The sequence below is a fragment of the Sminthopsis crassicaudata genome, chromosome 1, assembly GCF_048593235.1.
Source record: "Sminthopsis crassicaudata isolate SCR6 chromosome 1, ASM4859323v1, whole genome shotgun sequence".
Lineage (NCBI taxonomy): Eukaryota > Metazoa > Chordata > Mammalia > Dasyuromorphia > Dasyuridae > Sminthopsis > Sminthopsis crassicaudata.
Genome location: NC_133617.1, coordinates 74467939 through 74491878, shown reverse-complemented (window position 1 = coordinate 74491878; position 23940 = coordinate 74467939). Strand labels below are relative to the sequence as shown.

Genomic DNA, 23940 nt, shown 5'->3' with positions numbered 1-23940 from the left:
CTTCCCAGCAAATATTCCCCCAGTATCCTTGTCAGAATCAAGATTCTGCACAGATCTTGGAATATATCCTGAGAAATCTCAGATTTCATGGCTTTTCCTGGGACTGTTCTAGTTTTTCCATAAGCATGATACTTTCAGAGTATTGTTGATATGAGGCAATAGATGCTCCCCAGAGCCTGTCCTGATTGATCCCTTGCAATCTGCTGCTCTATGATGTTGGAGTCCAGGTCCACTGAAAGACTAAAAATGTGAATGGATAACTGAGAACCAAGTGGAAGATATGCTATGCAGACTTTTTTTTATTAACCTGAGTGTCAGTGTTTTATACTTTCTAGTCTGTAGTTGCTAGCATCCTTTGCTTTTCAGAGTCAATATGATATCCACATTTTGACATTCCTGTATCTGCCTTAACTATCAATCCAAGATGCCTATCAATACAGAATTACAAATAGCCCATTTATGGTGTTCTGCAACATCAACAGAATTATAAACAGTTGTGATATTTATCACTACAGAGCAGAAATTATCATACCAATGTATTTACCTCAAATATGTCTTTGATTCATTCCTGTCCTAAATTTACCAAGAATATCTTTGATTCATTGTGTAATAAAATGCCTTTTCCGGTCCTAAGTTCACCAAGTATATGTTTGATTTATTGTATTGCAAAGAATATTGAGTCAAATCTATAAGAATACTAGTCATTCACAAATGGATAAATGATCAAAGAATAAGAACAGGCAGTTTTCAGATAAAGAAATCAGACCCATGTATAGTCATATGAAGAAATATTCTAAATCACCTTTAATTAGAGTAATGCAAATTAAGATAATTCCAACCTCATACCTATTAAATTGGTTAATATGACATAAAAGGAAAATTATAAAGATTGGAGAGGATATGTGAAAATTGAGACACTAAGGTATTGTGAGAGATGTGAACTGATCCAACTATTCTGGAGAGCAATTTGGAACTATATCTGAAGGGCAATCCAACTGTGTATATGCTTTAATCCAGCAATACCACCGCTAGGTTTATATTACAAACATCATAAAAAAGATAAAAGACTTAAACTTACAAAAATATTTATATCCACTCTTTTTAGGTGGTAAAAATTGGAAATTGATAACATGCCCCTGAATTGGGGAATAAATGAACAAATTGGGGCATTATATGATGAAATACTAGTGTGCTATAAGAAATTATGAGCTGATTTCTGAAAAAGCTGGAAAGATTTACATGAAATGATGAAAAGTGAAATGAACACAACCACAATGTTATACAATAACAACAATATTATGTGATGATCAACTGTGATTGATTTAACCATTTTTAGCAATACAATGATCCAAGACAATTCCAAAGATCTCATGATAAAAAATGCTGTTGACATTCAAAGAACTTATGAACTATGAATACCAATAGAAGTATGCTGCTCATTTTATTTTGTGGGTTTTTTTATTATGTTCTCTTTCTTCTTTTACAGCATGAGTAATGTGGAAATGTGTTTTACATTATTGTACATCTATAACCTATATCAAATTGCTTACTTTTTAAAGAAGAGGGGACATGGAGAAAGAAAAGTTTGGAATTCAAAGTTTTGTAAAAATATGCCTTAAGTAATGTTTATGTATATTTTCAAAAAAGAAACATCATGAAAAAATTTAAATTCTAAAACCAAACAGGTTGCTGCTCTCTACTCACACAGAAATATTCCCTTAAGGTTGAGATGGGCCATCAGTCACAGGTAAAAGACAGATGTCTACTCCAGAAATCAAATTCTTATTTATTTGTCATTTTTAAAAATGTATTTTTTTAAGTTTACTATTTTTAACATTCTTTTCTTTTTAAATTTTGAGTTCTCTCTCTCTCATTTTTACCCTTATCTATCTAGTCATTGAGAAAGCAAGCTATCTGATATTTTAAATCCTGCAAAAAGATGTCCACATTAGACAGATTTTAAAAAGACAAAAAAATCAAACAAAGTAAAGTGAGAAAAGTATACTACAATTTGCACTCAGACTTTTTCAGTTTTCTTTTCAGGTGCATAGCATGTTTTCATCATGTGTCATTTAGAACTCTCCTTGATCATTGAACTGATCATAGTAGCCATCTTTTCCACAGTTGGTCATTATTATTAAGTTGCTTATATTTTGTACAAAAATCTCCCAGTTCTTATCACTTGAGTTTTCATCAGATCATATAGGTCTTACCATATTTCTCTGAAACTATCCCCTCATCACTTCTCAAGGCACGATACTACTCCATCACAACCATACACCATAACTTGTTCAGCCATTCTCCAATTTATGAACATCTTTTTGATTTCCAATTCTTTGCCACCACAAAAAGAATTGCTACAAATATATTTCAACATATACATCCTTCTCCTTTTTCTTTGAGCTCTTTGGGGTACCTAGTAGTAGTCATATTGTTCAGCCAGTGGGTATGCACAGTTTTATAGTCCTTTGAGTAGAGTTTAAAATTGTTCTCTTTGTAGAAAATTTGATATATAATAGCTGAGGGAACTATCAGCTAAACATCAAAGAATAATTTCAAGGAACTCAATAAGGACAATCTACTTACTTTTTCTACATGGAAATGTAAACCACATATCTAATGTTGTTGTTAATAAGTGGGCTAATTCAAAAGAAAGATTGGGGCAGAGTTGAATATGATGTGGTTCTAAAAAACAAAACTGTACGAGAAAGTAAAAAAAGTAATTAGATTATACAAATTAAGTACAAGAGCAAGAAATGACCCAGAGAAATTAGGCTGTATGGGAGGGCTGTATTTCTGAAATCCTACTTATATTGGGAATGGATTAAAGGAGAAATAATAAATTATATAGATAAGTGTATATATATATATGTATATATATGAATATAAAAGTCTTCTAAATTTATTAAGCAATAAGAATAAGAGGAAATAGGATAAAGGGGTCTGGAAGGGAGTATTGCTTGATGGGAATTGGATAAGGTGTATAGATGAATGAGAATGAGATAAAAAGAGAGTGAAAGGATTGGGGGTAGAGAAAATTGAGTGGGACATAGGTTAAGAAATAGCAAGACAAGGTAGCAGGGAGAAGTAGAAGAGTCAGCAGGTATAAAAATCAAGAGATACACATAAATATAATAATAAAGATCAGGAACAGAATTTATCAAGAAAAAAAGTAGGGGGAATAATAATTCATCTCAGACCAAGTTAAAATTAAAATAGATTCAATCAAAAGAAAAATATAGGGAAACTACACTATATGCTAACCATTAATTAATTAATTAATTAATATTGTTTTAGACTATTTAAAACAAAACTATTTAGAAAGTATAAGTTTGGAATTTTGCTATGGTATAGGAAATGATGAGTTGGTGGATTTAGAAAAATATGTAAAGACTTGGGCTCAGGAAGGATGATGTTATCCACATTCAGAGAAATAGAGGAAAAACAAGCATAGTGCAACCTTTGATGGATGTATATGAATTTATATCTATATATGTGTATGATTATAGATATATACATATATGTAAGTGTATATGCATATATATGTAGCTAGCTTTTGGCAGGGTAAAAAAAGGGAACAAAAGAAAAGTAAAAAGTGCACAACAGTGAAGTAATCAAAATGTATAAGGAAATAAAAAAAGATGGGCATTTCTGAATACAATGTGTAATATTTATTATATATGCTTTTGTAGAAATGGAAATTTATTGTCATATTTTGAATTGTCTCTTGAGTTCTGCTGTGCCCATGACAATTTTTTCTTTTCCTATTTTGTTCTTTTTTCTATTATGTATTTAAGTTTTAAATAAATAATACATTAAAAAGAAAGATTCTTTTTTTTTTAAATCATTGCTCTATCTGATTATTCTCATATTTTCTCTTCCTGATCTGTTCTCCAGATCATTTTTAAAAAATAAGATGTTTCACATCCTCTTCAACTTTTTTATTCTTTATATTGTGTTTGATTACATCTTGGACTCTCATAACTTTGCTGGCTTCCCCTTGTCCAATTCTACTTTTTATTGAGTCACTTTCTTCCTTAAGATTCTGGATCTCCATTTCCAGTTTGTTGTCTTTATTTTCATAATCTTCTTTTTTTTAGATTGTTATTTTCTTTTTCTTTTTTATTAATGCTTTTTATTTTAAAAATATATGCATGGATAGTTTTCAATATTTACTCTTGCAAAACCTTGTGTTCCAAATTATTTTTCTCCCTTTCCTGCACCCCCTTCCCTAGATGGCAAGTTATTCAATAAATGTTAAACATGTGCAGTTCTTCCATATATATTTCCACAATTATCATGCTGCACAAGAAAAATCAGATCAAAAAGGAAAAAAATGAGAAAAAATCAAAATGCAAGCAAACAACAAACAAAAAAACATGAAAGTAATATGTTGTGATCCACACTCAGTTCCCACAGTCCTCTCTCAGGGTACAGATGACTCTCTTTATGACAAGTGGCCCAAATCATTTCCCTGTTGAAAAGAGTCCCATCTGTCAGAATTGATCATATAATCTTCTTGTTGCTGGGTACAATTCTCCTGGTTCTACATCCTTAGCATCAGTTCATGTAAGTATCTCCAGGCTTCTCTGAAACCATCTTGTTGATTATTTCTTATAGAACAATAATATTCCATAACTTATTTATTCAGCCATTCTCCAACGGATAAGCATCCATTCAGTTTTCAGTTTTTTGCCACTAAAAAAAGGGCTCCCCCAAACATTTTTGCATACATAGATCCTTTTCCCCTCTTTGGGATACAAGCCCAGTAGAAATACTGCTATATCAAAGGACATGCTCAGTGTGATAGCCTATGTGCATAGTTCCACATTGCTCTCCAGAATGGTTGCATATTAAAATATATGTTAAATCCAATATATATATATATATATATATGCATATATATAAACATACTTATACAATTACTTTGCTGCATAAGAAAATTTAGATCAAAAAGAAAATGAGTAAGAAAACAAAATGCAAGTGAACAGCAACAAAAAGAGTTAAGAATGTTAAATTGTGATCCACACTCAGTTCCCACAGTCCTCTCTTTGGGTCTAGAGGGCTCTCTTCATCACAAGATCATTGGAACTGACCTCAATCATCTCATTGTTGAAAAGAATCATGTCCATCAGAATTGATCATCATATAATATTGTTGTTGCTGTGTACAATGATCTCCTGGTACTGCTCATTTCACTTATCATTGGTTCGTGTTTAAGTCTCTCCAGGACTCTCTAAAATCATCCTGCTAATCATTTCCTATGGAACAATAATATTCTATAACATTCATATATCATAACTTATTCAGTCATTCTCCAACTGATGGGCATCCATTCAGTATCTGGTTTCTTGCCACTACAAAAAGGACTGTCACAAACATTTTTGCACATGTAGGCACCTTTTCCTCCTTTAAGATCTCTTTGGAATATAGGCCGAGTAGAAACACTGCTGGATCAAAGGATATGCACAGTTTTATAGCCCTTTGGGCATAGTTCCAAATTGCTCTCCAGAATGGCTGGGATCCATTCACAATTCCACAAACTATGTATTAGTGTCCCAGTTTTCCCACATCCCCTCCAATATTTTGTCATTATCTTTTCCTGTCATCTTAGCCTATGTGAGAGGTGAGTAGTAGTATCCCAGGGTTGCCTTAATTTGCATTTCTCTGATCAATAGTGATTAAGTACACCTTTACATATGACTAGAAATGGTTTTAATTTCTTCATCTGAAAATTGTCTGTTCATATCCTTTCACAATTTATTGGAGAATGGCTTGAATTCTTATAAATTTGAGTCAATTTTCTATATATTTTAGAAATGAGGCCTAATTAAGTTCTCATTAATGAGAACTCTTTAAATGTAAAACTATTTTCCCAATTTATTGCTTCCCTTCTAATCTTTTTTTTAATCTTTTTATTTTCAAAACATATGCATGGATAATTTGACAATATTGACCCTTGCATAGTGTGTTTCAGATTTTCTCCTCCTTCCCCACCCCCTCCTTTAGAAGGCAAGCAATTCAATATATGTTAAGCATGTTAAAATATGTTAAATCCAATATGTATAAACATATTTATACAATTCTCTTGCTATACAAGAAAAATCAGATAAAAAAAAAGAAAGTAAATGAGTAAGAAAACAAAATGCAAGTGAACAACAACAAAAACAGTGAGAATGTTATTTTGTGATTCACATTCAGTTCCTACAATCCTCTCTCTGGATGCTGATGTCTCTCTTTATCACAACATCATTGGAACTGGCATCAATCATCTCACTGTTGGAAAGAATTACATTCATTAGAATTGATTATCATATAAGATTGATGTTGCTTCCCTTCTAATCTTCTTTGCATTAATTTTGTTTGTAGAAAACCTTTTTAACTTACTATAATCAAAATTAACTATTTGGTGTTCAATTATAAATTATAGTTCTTCTTTGGTCACAAATTCCTTCCTTCTCCACAGATCTGAGAGGTAAACTATCCTATGTTCTTCTAATTTGCTTATATCACTTTGTCTAAATCATGAATGCATTTCCACCTTATCTTGATATAATGTGTGGGTCAATGCCTAGTTTCTGCCATACTAATTTCCAATTTTCCCAGCAGTTTTTGTCAAATAGTGAGTTCTTTTATTAAAAGCTAGAGTCTTTGGGTTTGTTAAACACTAGATTGCTGTAGTCATTGACTATTTTGTTCTGTGAATCTAACCTATTCCAATGATTGACTATTCTATTTCTTAGCTAATGGTTTTTATGACCTCTGCTTTATAATGTGGTTTTAAGTCTGACACAAGTAGGCCACCTTCATCGGCATTTTTTTCATCAATTCCCTTGAGATTCTTAACCTTTTGTTCTTCCAGATAAACTTTTGTTATTATTTTTTTCTAGATCTGTAAAATAATTTCTTGGGAGTTTGATTGGTATGTTACTAAATAAGTAGATTAATTAAAGTAGTATTGTTATTTTTTATTATTTTTGCTGGGCATACCCATGAGTACTTGATATTTTTCCAATTTACTTAGATATGACTTTATTTTTGTGGAAAGTGTTTAGTAGTTATGTTCATATGTTCATGACTTTGCCTTGGCAGATAGATTCCCAAATATTTTATACTATCAACAGTTATTTTGAGTAAAATTTCTCTTTGTATCTCTTTCTGCTGGACTTTGTTGGTAATATGTAAAAATGCTGATGAGTTATGTGGATTTATTTTGTATCTTGCAACTTTGCTAAAGTTGTGAATTGTTTCTAGTAGTTTTTTTAGTTGATTCTCTAGAGTTCTCTAAGAATGACATCATATCATCTGCAAAGTGTGATAATTTGGTTTCCTCATTTCCTACTCTTAATTTCTTTAATCTCTTTTTCTTCTCTTATTGCCAAAGCAAAATTTCTAAAACAATATTGAATAGTAATAGTGATAGTGGGCAACCTTATTTTACTCTTGATCTTAGTGGGAATGGTTCTAGTTTGTTCCCATTACATATGATGCTTGTGGATGGTTTTAAATAAATGCATCATTTTGATGCATTTAAATAAATGCATCAAATGCATTTTAAATGAATTTTTTTTAAATGCATTTTAAATAAAAGGATCATTTTGAGGAAAAGTCCATTTATTCCTATACACTTTAGTGTTTTATAAAAGGAATGGATGTTCCATTCCTATTAAGACACTTGAGAGTATAGGAATAAATGGACTTTTCCTTAAAATAATCAGTAGCATACCTCCCTTTAGCCTGCCTAGCTCCTTTCAGAGGGACAATGGCCCAGCCTTCACTTCTCAGGTGACCCAAAATGTGTCCGAGGCACTTACAATCACTTACACTTCCACTCTGCCTGGTCTTCAGCTTCTGGGAAGGTGGAGAAAATCAATCACACCCTTAAGGAGTCCTTACTAAACTGTGCTTAGAGACCCAAGGGGATTGAGTAAAGAATCTCCCATTAAGGCTTCTTAGAATCCTCATTGATTTGAAGCTACTTTTCTGTAGAGCCCCTGAAAACACTGTGGAGAAAGAAGAGTGAAATTGTCTGTGTCCTTCTTTCTCTCACTATAATGTCCTTCCTTCCTTTCTCACCATGAGAACTTTACTCCTAATACTCTCTATCCAGATTTCTTGGTGTTACTTTGTGAGCTCCTGCTGATGGGGAGATAACTTCCTAGTCAGACTAGGGAACTCTGTAGGTAATGGGGCATTTAGGATTGTTGGATGTGCCATCAACACCCCCAAGGTGGCCCACAGACATGACCTAATGTATTTTTTGCAAAGGTTCTATTCCTAAATGTCTCCATCTCCACTCTGATGCCACCCCATTTGTACTAGCTACCCCCCAGAGTAACTACTCTGACCTGACTATCCCCTGTTTTCTTGCTGGGAAAGATCTTAGACCTACATATCCCAACACTAATATCATGGGGACAGTAGATGTCATCATGGTCCTTACTGGCCGTGTTTACATCCCTGATGTTGGGATACTGACATACCACCAATACTATTGGTGCAAGTGAGTATAACTCCTCTCAAGCTTGCCACAATTTCACCTTGGAAACCTATATTAGCAGGTGGGTCAGGGGCTAGATGTACCCATGACTATGGACCATCATGAGAAATAATTGTAGGGTATCCATTCCAAGATTATCCTGGCAAACTCACTCATAATGCTTCTACAGCACCTTTTATGAAGCATCTTCATAACTTCCTGAGAATTGACATTCTAGTTGATAGAATGTAATGTAATTATAGTTATCCTTGGGGACAATTAGCATTGAAACTACAAAACTTGACTTCAAAGATACCATCTGTGCATCTATGGGATATGTTTTTCTTTGTAAAGTAAGTTCTCCATTCTACTTCAATGGTTCTGAGGGACCTGATAAGAGGAATGTTTCTGACTGGAAACCTCCCCAGCCTGTAATTCTCTCAACCCAATGCTTAACCCTTTTTAAACACTATGATACTTGCACTCTAAGTCACTTAAGTGCTCCTTTCACTTGTACATTATGGCCTCGAACATTGTCCCCACACCTTCAAGAAGACAAAAGTGGGGATTTTGGGAAAATTTCTTTGATATTTAAGGAAAGGCACAACAATGTTAGTTCCCTAGGTGGAATACTTAGAACATGAGAACATCTTCTCCAGGAAAAAGGAAGTGAATGCTACAAAGAGGCAAATTTCAGCTTGATGCAAGAGAAAACTTTCCAATATTTCAAACTGTCCATCAGTGGAATGAGCTACCTAACAGAACAGTGGAGGTAACCACTGCAAGAGATCACTAATCAAAAGCCTATTGTGTATGCAATAATAAGAATGGTTTTCTATGCACAGGTCCACTAAGTGATCTCTGAAAGTCCTGCTCATTCTGATATTGTGTAATTCTGTTACAATTTGTCCTTGCAAAAGAAATACAAATTCCAGTGTACCTGACAAACAGCCATCTAGCCTCTGCTTGATGGCTTCAATGGCTTTAATTACTCCTTGAGGCAACCCTCCCAAATCTGTGATAGCTCTATTTGGTAGGGAGCTTTTCTTAACATCAGCCCTAAATATAATTCTAAATAATATCCATCTATTGAACCCATGTAGTGAAGAAATTAATCCATTTTCAACATGGCAGACCTTCAAGTACTTAGTTTTACATTGCTATCATAGTCTGGAATCCAGCTCTATAACTTTATCCACTGTTCCACCCCCTTATCTGTTCTCCAATTATGGATATTCCCTACCTCTGCCCTAAATTCACACACACACACACACACACACACACACACACACACACACACACACACACCCCTCTCGTAGCAGACTCCATGGACCTCCCAGGGAGTCCTCTCTCAAGTCATCAGGCTTTCTGGTCCATTTCCTTCAATAAAGTATTGGGAAAAGGGTAGATGAGGGAGTGGGAAATCATAATATTGAGAGTCAAAAAGATAAATGGGACCTTGGAGATTATGAAGTCCAACACCTCCCTCCCCTCCCTAAACACTCACACCTAGCATACCATCCCATTCCACATTAAAAATTAAATTAAAAATCATGGGCTTCCCCAAGAGATGAATAATGTATAAAACTAATAAAAGTTTAATAAAAACTAATAAAAAACCTAAATTCCATGAAACAAAATAATATTACCTAGAATTTTTCAGAAAATACAGCAACACAATAGAATCTTAGAACCACTCAAAAAAGGGGAAATATATTTTAATGTCTAAGGCATATATAATAATCAAATTTTACCATTAATTTTAAAAAATTGTTATCTTTTAATTTTACATCACCTTAATTTCCCATTTCATCCCTTTTTCCTGCCTAACAAGACATCTTCTGCAACAAATAATGAGAATGGAAAAAAAAAAAGCAGCAAAAAACTAATCAGCAAGTTAGCCAAATTTCCCAATAGATAGCAACACCCTGCACTTTGAGAAATAACGTTATATATCTCTTCTTTTAGACCAAATTACATCAATAAAATTAAACAAGGATTGTTTATTGTAGTTGTTTTCCTTCTATATTACTATATTCATTGTATATATAGTTTTTTCAGTTCTCCTTAAGTCACTTTGTATCAATCTATAGGTCTTCTTATGCTTCTCTCTATTCTTCCTATATACTATATCTTAAAACACAGTAATAACCAATCATATTCATGCATAACAATTTTTTTAGCCAATACACAGTCATTTGGCATCTACTTTATTTCCAGTTCTTTTCTCCTACAGAATATTGTTATAAACATCATCTTGGTGTATTATATTTTTGTCTCTAGCAGTGAGACTCTCTGTTTAAGCTGTAGACATTTTAGTCATTTTCTTAACATTTTTCAAATTTTTTCTTAGTCCAATTTGCAGATTCACCATCAGTGCTTCAGTGTGGCTATCTCTTCACAACTGCTGCAATATTGAATATTCCTATCTTTTGTTATCTTTGCCAATTTACTAAGGGAAATTTGATCGTGTAAATTTTTATGGTGTTCAGTCATTTATCATTCTTTTGCTTATATTCATCAACCAGTTATCCATTAGGGAATGGTTTTTAGCCTCTCATACTTCTATTGGTTCCCTATACATATTGGCTATCTTACCCTTCAAAAAGAGATAACACGATGTCAATTCTTTCCAGTTGACAGCTTTTTTTTTTTTTTTTTTAATATCCCGGTGATGTTCATTTTATTCATACAACACAATTTCAATTATATGTAACAAGATTATTTATCTTTTCTTTGGTAATCAGTGTAATCCTCTCTGACTAACTGTTGGTTTGTCTGTGTGTGTTTGTGTGTATATACAACTATAACTGTGAAAGATATCAGATAAGCATTTTTAATGACATGCTCTTTAATATTCAAGTCACATATCTATGTCAAGCTTATTAGGGCATATAATGTGATTTTCCTAAGCAAAATTTGTGTTCTCAAGTTGCTTTCCAGGTCTTCCTGACTCCAGGTCCAACATTATATCTATTCACTACAACATCTTGCCCCTTCTAATAGCTAGCATTTATATAACACTTTCAGATTTATAAAGTTCTTGATTGCTCCATCATTTGATGAGACTGAGTAAAAGTATAGTTTTCATTATTGCAGTTTGAAAATGTTCATTTGTCATTCCTTATGTTCTAATACTCAGCTCAGTCATCCCTGCTTCCAAGAAGCCTTTCCATATTCCACAGATTAGAGGAGAGTTCTCTCTCCCCAGTCTGTCATTTAGTTGCTTGATCTCCCCTATCCACTTATCAGATTGTTACCATAATTCTCTGTCTCTATCTTTCTCTGTTTCTCTTTGTCCCTTTCTGTCTGTCTGTTTTTCTGTCTTTTTTCTTTCTCTGGATCTCTTTCTCTGTCTAGGTCTCTGTCTCTGTCTCTGTTTCTGTCTCTCCCCCTCTACTATATTTTCCATTACTGAAAACAAAGCCCTTCCTAAAGAAAGCACCTAATACATATTTGTTTTCTTGAAATTGAATGCTTTGGATGAGCAGCTCACCTTTTCAATGAGTGAGTGTCTTCCCCTTCTCCCCCCACTCTCCTGTGATCTCATGATCTGATTTCTATGCTGTTTATTCCTCCAGCTCCAGTTAATTATAGCCAGTCACAAACCAGAGGCCACTTTATCATTGAGCACAAACAGGATGGAGATCTCCACAATGAATAGACTGAAGAATAATCCATGGCACCAGAGACCACCAGTTTAAGGTTTTTTTCAGAGACTGTCCCTAATTCTGCATTGTCCAACTACTATATCTAATCTTGATCCTCATTTTTCCCTTCACAATCCCTTTTTACTCCATATCACCTTTTTTTTTTTTTTTTTTTTTTTTTTACAACAGAACTGCTTCCAGTCTATCCAAAAGTCCATCTGAAGATATATTTCACATTTTCTACAACCAGATATTGTTCTAGAGCTCCATCTACTTGATGACAGCAACCAAGTTTGTCATGTGACAATGGACTTGACTTCCTATATATTATCTGAGCTTTCACTTTCAGATAGAACACAGACTATAGCCATACTCTAAGAGATCTCCCCTGGATGTCAAGGTAGGTAATTTCACAAATACCATGTGTGACCTTCCATAAGTCTCTTCTGTCTTTTGGCTGTTTTTTTTTTTTTTTTTTTTTTTTTCTATGATAAAATGTGTGGACTGGGTGAATGTGGAATGGGATGGTATGCTAGGTGTGAGTGTTTAGGGAGGGGAGGGAGGTGTTGGACTTCATAATCTCTAAGGTCCCATTTATCTTTTTGACTCTCAATATTATGATTTCCCACTCCCTCATCTACCCTTTTCCCAATACTTTATTGAAGGAAATGGACCAGAAAGCCTGATGACTTGAGGTCCATGGAGTCTGCTATGAGAGGGGTGTGTGTGTGTGTGTGTGTGTGTGTGTGTGTGTGTGTGTGAATTTAGGGCAGAGGTAGGGAATATCCATAATTGGAGAACAGATAAGGGGGTGGATAGAAAGTTGTAATTCAGAAAACTTGGGTTCATATTTTGCTGGTGATTTTAACTCTATATGTACAGAAAAAGCTCTTAAAGTCATTGATGATTAATTAATTCAGTTTTAAGATAGAGATAATAAGGTACCTGCAACTCAGAATTCTTTAAGATTTACTTGGGGGTGGTCGAGCCAGGAAGACAGAGACTAGGCAGGTCTTACTTCCTCCTCAATTCCCTCAGATCAGCACCAGATCAAGCCTCTGAATGATTTTTAAAGTGACAGAACCCACAAAATTTGGAGTGTTACAAATTTCCAGCAGAAGATATTTTGGAAGAACTTCATAAAAAGTCTGTTTCTAAAAAGATTTACTTGAAATGATATCTATAAAATGTTTTGCAATTTTCAAATTGCTTTACAAAATTACTATTATTTTTTGAGAAAGAATGACTATTAAATTCTTCTCTGATTTTGCCTGGTTCAGAGGGAACTGAGCAGTGTAGTAGATACAGTTGGAAGCAGAAAGATCTGCGTTCACTTTCTTCTTCGACAACTTGCTAGTTATATGATCCCAAGTCATTCCCTTAACCTCTCAGCCTCAGTTTGTTCATATGTAAAATGAAAACATACTACATGACATTATTCCTGAGGTACAATTGAAAACAGTTCAATTCAATAAACATTAAGTGTATATGAGTATATGCCAAGTACTCTGAAAAGTACTAGAGAATGAAAGAAGGAATGAAGAAAGGGAAAAAGAAGGAGAGGGAGGAAAGGAGAAAAAGGAATGAATGAAGGAAGAAAGGGATAGAGGAAGAGAGGAAGAAAAAAGAGGGAGAGGTATAAAAGAATTGGAAGGGAAGAAGGAAAAGAAAGAAAAGGAAAAAGGAAGGAAGGAAAGAAGGATGGCAGGCTTGAGGGAAAGAGGAAGGAAAAGAGAAAAGGAGGAAATGATGGAGGGAAAATGAAGGAAAAAAGGAATAAATGAAGGAACAAAGAACTTTCTTATTTATCTTCAATATAAAATATTTGCACATAGCTGTTTGTAAGTTGTCTCCCCCTTTAGACTGAGAGCTCCTTCAGAGCAGTAAGTATCTTTTTCCTTTTTTTAATCCCCCAAATTTAGTACAATGTCTAGGACACTGAAGATAATAAATTCTTACTGACTTACTGCTTTGTTGACTCTCCAAAGTATAGAAAGAAGTACTTCATCATAACTATCACACTAATACAGTCCTTGTAACCCCCTCTGCAGATTCCAACTTTATTCTTAATAAATATACTCTGTCCTGGTAGACACTTTCTGGGGTTTGAGAGGAGATATTTTTGGACAAGGAATGGATGCAAGAAATGGAAGAGAGAGTAGCAGCAGGGCCCCAAGAGACCCAGGGATGGGGATAGTGCTTGGAAAGCTTAGAGTGTATAACCATGGCCCTTGTTTTCCTTATGCTCAGTCAGATGTCCATCCTTCTCTCTGAGCAGAGCCATCAATGCCCCTCTCCTAGAGAAGGATGTCTATATAATTGACCTATTTGGGAAGGAGATTCCAAAGACTAATATGTAATGCCTTTACCTGTGCCAGGACATAGTGTGCAGGTCAGATTCTCCTGAGTTACAACTGAAGAAGAGACAAAACCAATGGAGCCCCAAGTGAGAAATACTATAAGGAACATAATTGGTTTGTGGACAATATCATATTTCTTTTCTACATCCATCTTTTTTACCTACCGAAGTAAGTATAATTAAAAAAAAAAAAAAAATCAGGGCAGGGAATTCCTCTTGAGCCCTAAGGGCCACTTTTGAGTGGGAAGATAGAGAGATATGAGCACTAGTTGTTTCCTCCCCCAAACCAATTTAAGCCAATAATAGTACCAGTAATCCCTATAATAAACACATTTTGGGGTTTTCTGGGGTGCTTTCCCATAAGCTAATCAGAGAGAAAAGTTGTGGGATTATAAAACATATCAGAAACTTAAAATTCCTCTTTCCTCAGAAGTCTGAGACTGTAGCTAAGGAATTGTCTCTAGATTCCTAGAACCCCTATTAACACTTTCTATCCCTGAGGCTATTGGTCTCTTTCCTTATCTGGGATGTTTCCTGGATGAGAAGACATAAGTGCAAAAAAGCGATTTTTAGCTACCTTTTGGGGGAATATGGGATCTCAATTCACATCTCTCCACTTCTGTGTATTTAGTGGGAGAGCTGGGACAGCAGTCTTCTCCTGTGAAGCATATTTAGTTGGAGAAGGCTTTTATTCCCAATTTTTGGGGAGCTCCTGAATCCTTTAATCAAAGCTGACAATCCACAAGATAGGGGAGCATTTGAGTGGTAATGCCCTTAACTCTTGTTGTCCTCTTGTAGAACGACTTCAGAAAGTAGCTTTTCTCTGTCATGTCCATGGGATCCTGGCAGTGACTTATTCAATGGAAGTGGGTGCTTGTATTTGTTTTTTGTGGGCAAAGCACAGTTGTCCAGGTAATAATGATCTGGGAGCAAGAATGGGTAAGGGGAGGGTAATTGGACAATATTAAATGGCAGTCCTCATAAAAAAACTCACTGGGTGTCAATTCCCTGTGCTCATTCTATTATTACTCCTGATCCCAGGTATCCATTTTTTCCTTTCAAAGACAATTGTGACTGTGACTCTCCCCAGATATCAGCAGAAGCATGTGGCCCAGAGATCTCTTGAGGAATTTAGGGGTAGGGAGGGGAAAGGTTCCTGAGAATGGAATAGGTTGTGTATAATTCAGTGTGTCAGGTAATGCAGAGGTGGTAGAGAGAGCTAGCTTTGGGCTGTGACTTGGGGGTGGCAGAAGAGACAAGTAGTTCCTACCTTCCTAGAGGAGAGAACTGGAAGGGAAACCATATAGTCTACTTTGGACCAGTTTCTAAGAGGTCATTGATGATTTTTTTGTTCTACAGGATTTATTCATGAGGAAGATTGGATGAACTGGTGTTGGAGCCTCATTTTGCTCTCCATTACATTCTTAACAATATTTTTTTTAAATTTATAATTCAATATTATTTCTCTTTTTTTATGATACTGATGTTTTCAATTAATTTCACCAATATTGACAGCATCATCTTTTTGATGTCTGTATTAAGGATATATTTTTTGCGTTTTCTTCCCAAACTTTTAGAATCAAGCTCTGCTTCTGGTGTATAGGGGTGTCCTAAGCTTCCTGTATAGGCTTTGAGAACACGGTTTGTAGGGGAAAGCTTTGCCTGCTCTTTTCAGGTAAACAGCCTAGGTTCCCAGAATTTGCCTTCTGAGCAGGGACTGGAAGCTGCCCCATTGATTTGCTCTTCTACTGAGCCAGGACTGAGGGTCTTAAGGTGCTCATGAGCTGTGATTAAGACCATCTCATCAGTTTCCCACTGGCCTGAACACCCCTTTCACTCCAGTGCAGCTGATCTTTCTTGAAGTTTTTCCAATATCTCTTGAGATGGAGAGTGGTTTCATTCTAGTTATATAAATTATGTACAACATTTCCATATTAGTCATTTTGTGCAAGAAGACTCATGCTTCACTCTATTCAATCAATATGAGTTTTTCCTCCCTTTCCTAGATAGCAAGTAATCCAATATATGTTAAATATATGCAATTCTTCCCTACATATTTCCACAATTATCATGTTGCACAACAAAAATCAGATCAAAAAGGAAAAAAAAAGAGAAAGAAAACAAAATGCTTGCAAAGAACATTAAAAAAAGTGAAAATAATATGTTGTGATCCACACTTAGTGCCCACAGTCCTCTCTCTGGGTGCAGATGGCTCTCTTCATCACAAAACCTTTGGAACTGGCCTGAATTACCTCAATGTTGAAAAGAATCCATCTGTCAGAAATGATCATTATATAATTTTTTCTTGTTGCTGTCTATAATGTTGTCCTGGTTCTACATATATTTTATCTAAGGATCTCCAAGCTTCTCTGAAATCATCCTGCTGATCATTTTTTTTGGGGGGGATAAACTGGAACCATTCCCAAGTGCTGATCATTTCTTATAGAACAATATTATTCCATAACATTCACAGATCATAATTTATTCAGCCATTCTCCAACTAATGAGCATCCATTCAGTTTTCAGTTTTTCACCACTACAAAATTTTTGCACATGTGGATCATTTTCCTTTTTTTATGATCTCTTTGTGATACAGGCCAGGAGAAATACTGCTGGATCAAAAGGTATGCTCAGTTTGACAGCCCTTTGGGCGTAGTTCCACATTGCAATTCCACCAGCAATGTATTAGTATACCAATTTTCCTACATCCTTGCTAACATTATTGAACACAAAATAGATAATTTTGATTATACTAAGTTAAAAAGTTTTTGTAGAAACAAAACTAATACAGACAAGATTAGAAGGGAAGCAGTAAACTGGGAAAACATGTTTACATTCAAAGATTCTGATAAAGGCCTCATTTCTAAAATATATAATTTGCTCAAACTTATAAGAATTTAAGCCATTCTCCAATTGATAAAGGGTCAAAGAAAATGAATAGACATTTTCAGATGAAGAAATTGAAACTATTTTTAGTCATATGTAAAGATGCTTCAAATCACTATTGATCAGAGAGAAATGTAAATTAAGACTATCTGAGATACCATTACACACTCTCGGATTGGCTACGATGACAGGAAATGAGAATGACCAGTGTTGGAAAGGATGGAAATACATTGTTGGTGGAACTGTGAACAGATTCAACCATTCTGGAGAAAAATTTGGAACTATGTTCAAAAAATTATCAAACTTTTCATACCCTTTGATCCAGCAGTGTTTCTACTGGTCTTATATCTCAAAGAGATTTTTTTATTATTATTATAGCTTTTTATTTACAAGATATATGCATGGGTAATTTTTCAGCATTGACAATTGCAAAACCTTTTGTTCCAATTTTTCCCCTCCTTGCCTTCACCTCCTCCCCCAGATTACAGGTAGACCAATACATGTTAAATATGTTAAAGTACATGTTAAATACAATATATGTATACATATGCATACAGTTATTTTGCTGCACAAGAAGAATTGGACCTTGAATTAATGTACAATTAGCCTGTGAAAGAAATAAAAAATGCAAGCGGACAAAAACAGAGAAATTGGAAATGTTATGTAGTGGTTCACGCTCATTTCCCAGAGTTCTTTTGCTGGGTGTAGCTGGTTCTACTTATTATTGAACAAATGGAACTGGTTTGGTTCATCTCATTGTTGAAGAGAGTCACATCCATTAGAATTGATCATCGTATAGTTTTGTTGTTGAAGTATATAATAATCTCCTAGTCCTGCTCTTTTCACTCAGCATCAGTTCATGTAAGTCTCTCCAGGCCTTTCTGAAATCATCCTGTTGGTCATTTCTTACAGAACAGTAATATTCTATAACATTCATATATCACAATTTATTCAGCCATTCTCCAATTGATGAGCATCCACTCAGTTTCCAGTTTCTTGGCACTACAAAGAGGGATGCCACAAACATTTTTGCACATATAGGCCCCTTTCCCTTTAAGATCTCTTTGGGATATAACCTCAGTAGTAACACTGCTGGTTCAAAGGGTATGCACTGTTTGACAGCTTTTTGAGTATAGTTCCAAATTGCTCTCCAGAATGGCTGGATGTATTCACAATTCCACCAACAATATATCAGTGTCCCAGTTTTCCCACATCCCCTCCAACATTAAGCATTATCTTTTCTTGTCATCCTAGCCAATCTGAGAGGTGTGTAGTATTATCTTAGAGTTGTCTTAATTTGCATTTCTCTGATTAATAATGATTAATAGCATCTTTTCATATGTCTAGAAATAGTTTCAATTTCTTCATCTGAAAATTGTCTATTCATATCCTTTGGCCAGTTATTAATTGGAGAATGGATTGATTTCTTATAAATTAGAGTCAATTCTCTATATATTTTGGAAATGAGGCTTTTATCAGAGCCTTTTATTGTAAAAATGTTTTCCCAGTTTGTTTCTGTTCTAATCTTGTCTGCATTAATTTTGTTTGTACAAAAGATTTTCAATTTGATATAATAAAAATTTTCTATTTTGTGATCAATAATGATCTCTAATTCTTCTTTGGTTGCAAATACCTTTCTCCTCCACAGGTCTGAGAGGTAAACTATCCTATGTTCTTCTAATTTATTTATAATCTCATTCTTTATGCCTAGATTATGAACCCATTTTGACTTTATCTTGGTGTAGTGTTAAGTGTGAGTCAATGCCTAGTTTTTGCCATACTAATTTCCAATTTTCTCAGCAATTTTTGTCAAATAGTGAATTCTTATCCCAAAAGCTGGGCTCCAAAGAGATCTTAAAGGAGGAAAAAGGACCCACATGTGCAAAAATATTTGTAGCAGCCCTTTTTGTAGTGACTAGAAACTGGAAACTGAGTGGATGCCTGTGAATGACTGAATAAATGATGGTATATGAATATTATAGAATTGTTTTGTAAGAACATGACTTGTTATAGAATTGTTCAGTAAGAAATGACCAGCAGGATGGTTTCAGAGAGGCCTGGAGAGACTTGGATGAATTGATGTGAAGTGAAATGAGCAGAACCAGATAATTATACACTGCAACTATATAAGTTGCACTACATGCAATTTGTGGAATGCAGCCAAAGTGGTTGTTAGAGAAAATTTTATATCTTCATATACTTACTTGCATAAAATAGAGAAAGAGAAGATCAATGAATTAGGCTTACAACTAAAAAAGACTATATAATGATCAGTTCTGATGATGTGGCTGTCTTCAACAATGAGGTGATTCAAACCAGTTCTAATTGCTCAGTAATGAAGAGATCCATCTGCACCCAGATAAAGGATTTGGGAACAGAGTGTGGAGCACAACATAACATTTTTACTCTTTCTGTTAATGTTTACTTGCATTTTGTTTTCTTTCTCAGGATTTTTTCCCTTCTTGATCCTATTTTTCTTGTGCAGTGAGAACACTGTATAAATATACATACATTTATTGGATTTAACATATATTTTAACATATTTAACATGTATTGAACTAACTGCCATGGGGGAGGGGGAAGAAGGGAAAAATTTGGAACAGAAAATTTTGCAAGGGTTAATGTTGAAAAATTACCTATGCATCTGTTTAGTTAATAAAAAGCTTTAATAAAATAAAAATAAAATAAAATAAAATGGGGAAAAATGAAATTAAGAAAGCAAAATGTTCTAGGACAAAGGAAAAGGAAAAGTGGAATGATGTAAATTATCTTCCATAATAAGACAAGAAAAAGGTTTTTACTGTGGCGGAAGAGAGAAGAGGGTGTTAGTGAAATTTACTCTCAGAATTGACTCAAAGGAAAAATAACATCAACACTCAATATGAGGATATAAATCTAGTATACCCTTCAAGAAAGAAAGAGGGAATGGAATATGGAAAGTAGGGAAGGTGATAAAAGGGAGGACATATGGGTGAGGGAGTGGTCAGTTGCAAAATAATTTTGAGGATGGACAGAGTGGAAGGATAGAATAGAATAAATTGGGGGAAATGCAGTTGGTGATAGTAATTGTAAAAAGAATCTTGAAGCAACATTCTCTGATAAGATCTCATTTCTCAGACATAGAGGAAACTGAGTCAAACTTATATAAAATAAGAGCCATATCCCAATTGATAAATGATCATAAGATATGATTGATGCCCAAGAAGTTATAAATTCATGCCTATCCTTTGACCTAAAAATACTGCTATTGGGCATGAATCATAAAAGTGTTTTTTTTTTTGTTTTTGTTTTTTTTTGCTTTTCAAGATAATTTATTTTTATTGTTTTTTTTTAATTAAAGCTTTTAATTTTCAAAACATATGGATGGATTATTTTTCAACACTGATCCTTGCACAGCCTTGTGTTCCAAATTTTCCCTTCCTTCCCTTCACTCCTTCCCCTATATGGCAAGCAATACAACATGTGTTACATATTTTAAAATATACATTAAATCCAATATATGTCAACATAATTATCTTGCTGCATAAGAAAAATCAGATCAAAAAGAAAAGAAAATAAGTAAAAGAAAACAAAGTGCAAGTGAACAACAAAAAAGAGGTGAGAATGTTAAGTTGTGACCCTCACTCAGTTCCCACAGTCCTCTTTTTGGGTATAGATGGCTCTCTTCATTCCAAGATCATAGGACCTGGCCTCAATCATTTCATTGTTGGAAAGTGTCATGTCCATCATAATTGATAATCATATAATATTTCTGTTGCTCTGCACAGTGATATCCTAATTCTGCTCATTTCACTCAACATCAGTTCATGCAAGTCTCTCTAGGCTTCTCTAAAATCATCTTGCTGATAGTTTTATTATTGTATTATCCTGGGGATGACTTTTTGTAATCTCTTTGCTAATATTTTATTTAATATGTTTACATCAATATTCATTAGGGAAATTAGTCTATAATTTTCTTTCTCTGTTTTCACCCTACCTGGTTTAGGTATCAGCACCATATCCATGTCATAAATGGAATTTGGTAGGAGTTCTTCTTTTCCTATTTTTCAAATAGTTTATATAGTATTGGAATCAATTGTTCTTCAAATGTTTGGTAGAATTCACATGTACTCTGCTCCTGAAGATTTTTTTCTTAGGGAATTGATTAATAGCTTTTTCTATTTCTTTTTCTAAAATGGGACTATTTAAATAATTTATTTCCTCTTCTGTTAACCTGGGTAACCTATATTTTTGTAGATATTCTTCCATTTCACTTAGATTATCAAATTTATTGAAATATAGTTGGGCAAAATAACTCCTAATTATTGCTCCAATTTCCTCTTCTTTCATGGAAAGTTCTCCCTTTTAATTTTTGAGAGTAACAATTTGATTTTCTTCTTTCTTTTTTCTTAATCAAATTAACTAAAGATTTACCCATTTTGTTGGTTTTTTTCATAAAACCAACTTTTAGTTTTATTTGTTAATTCAATAGTTTTCTTACTTTCAATTTTATTAATCTCCCTTCTTATTTTCAGAAATTCAAATTTGATATTTAATTGAGGATTTTTAATTTGTTCTTTTCCTAGCTTTTTTTTAGTTGTAAGCCTAATTCATTGATCTTCTCTTTCTCTATTTTATGTAAGTAAGCATATAAAGATATGAAATTTTCTCTAACAACCACTTTGGCTGGATCCCACAAATTTTATTATGTTGTCTCATTATTGTCATTCTCTTGGATGAAATTACTTGTTGTTTTACCCATTCATTCTTTAGGATTAGATTCTTTAGTTTCCAATTATTTTTGGTCTATTTGTCCCTGGCCTTTTATTGCAGGTGATTTTTATTGCATTGTGATCTGAAAAAAATGCATTTACTTATTTCTGCCTTTCTGCATTTGATTTTGAAGTTTTTATGCCCTAACACATGGTCAATTTTTTTATAAGTTCCAAGAACCACTGAGGAAAAAGAAAACTTCTTTCTTGTCTCCATTTAATTTCTTCAGAGATCTATCATACCTAATTTTCTAACATTTTGTTTACTTCTTTAACTTCCTTATTATTTATTTTGTGGTTCATTTTATCTAGTTCCAAGAGAACAAGGTTGAGATCTCCAGTAGTATAGTTTTGCTGTATATTCCTTCTTGCACCTTTCTTAATTTCTCCTCTAGGAATTTCCATGCTATACCATTTGGTGCATATATGTTTAGTACTGATATTGTTTCATTATCTATGGTACCCTTTAGCAAGATGTAATTTTCTTCCTTATCTCTTTTAATTAGATTTATCTTTGCTTTTACTTTATCTGAGATCAGGATCACTATCCACACTTTTATGTTTACTTCACCTGAAGCATAATAAATTCTGCTCTAGCCCTTTACCTTCACTCTGTATGTATCACTCTACTTTAAATGTGTTTCTTGTAAACAACATATTGTAGGATTCTGGCTTTTAATCCACGCTGCTATCCGTTTCCATTTTATGGGAGAGTTCATTCCTTTTACATTCACAGTTAAAATAACTATTTTTTTCCTGCCATCTTATTTACCCTGTTATGCTTTTCTCTTTCCTTTTCTCCTTTCCTCCTCCCAAGTATTTTGTTTTTGATCACAACCTCCCTCAAACCTTTCCCCTTACAACCTCTCCCCACTTCTTATACCTTTTCCCCACTATTTCTGTTTTCCCTATTAGCCTTCCCTTTTCTTTTTCCCTTTTCCCTCCTACTTTCCTATAATGTGAGATAAGTTTCTCTGAGAAGCCAAATATGTCTGATATTCTTTCTTATACCAAATCTAATGAGTGTAAGATTCATGCCATGGTCATCTCCCTCAATTATAATAGGTCTTCTTTCTCTCTTCTTGAGAAGTAATTTCCATTATTTTACTTCCTTTTTCCAGTACAATCCTCTTCATAATAAAACCAAATTATACCGGCACTCTCTAAGTATACCTATATACCATATCAGAAGTATAGCTCTCAAGAGTTCTTTCCTTTATAACTTTTTATGCTTTAGTCTAATGTTTGGAGATAAATTTTTTGTTCAGCTCTGGTCTTTCCATCAGAAATAGATGAAATTCATCTGTATCATTGGATGTGGATCTTTTCCCCTTAAAGGTAATGCTCGGTTTAGCTGGATAGCTTATTCTTGGCTGTAATTTAAGTTCTTTGTCTTTCAGAATATCAGATTCCAGACCCTCCAGTCCTTTAAGATGGAAAATGCTAAGTTCTGGGTAATCCTGATTGTCATTCCTAGATATTTAAATTGTTACTTTCTGCTTGCAATATTTTTCTTTGGTCTGATAGTTCTGAAATTTATTTATTTATTTATTTATCTACTCGTTTGTTTATTTATTTATTTATTTTTAAATCAAAGCTTTTTCTTTACAAATCATTGTTTGGGCAATTTTTCAACATTGAAAATTTTTATTCCAAATTTCCCCCTCTTTTCTCCCACTCCCTCTTCTAGATGGCAGGTGGTTCAATACATGTGAAATATATTAATATATATATATATATATATGTATATATATTGAATCCAATATATGTACACATATTTATTCAGTAATCTTGCTGCACAAGAAAAATCAGATC

At 34.0% G+C, this 23940-nt stretch overlaps 1 protein-coding gene across 5 annotated transcripts in view; it reads left to right on the top strand.

Moving 5' to 3' along the window:
• Positions 1 to 23940, top strand: part of LOC141539206 (uncharacterized) — a 72425-nt gene that overhangs the window by 18527 nt on the left and 29958 nt on the right. Inside the window, exons 6-10 of one of the 5 annotated variants that reach the window (XR_012481222.1) lie at positions 12061 to 12184; positions 12319 to 12529; positions 14508 to 14657; positions 15287 to 15400; positions 15848 to 19322. The exons of 2 other annotated variants lie outside the window; for them this stretch is intronic. Coding sequence is in view for 2 of the 3 variants with exons in the window: in XM_074261622.1 (XP_074117723.1) it covers positions 12061 to 12143 (83 nt within the window). In the remaining variant the exon portion in view is untranslated. Of the gene's footprint in view, positions 1 to 1486; positions 3733 to 12060; positions 12220 to 12318; positions 12530 to 14507; positions 14658 to 15286; positions 15401 to 15847; positions 19323 to 23940 lie in introns of those variants that run through there. 2 more of the 5 variants (XM_074261622.1, XM_074261640.1) reach the window with 2 other exon arrangements.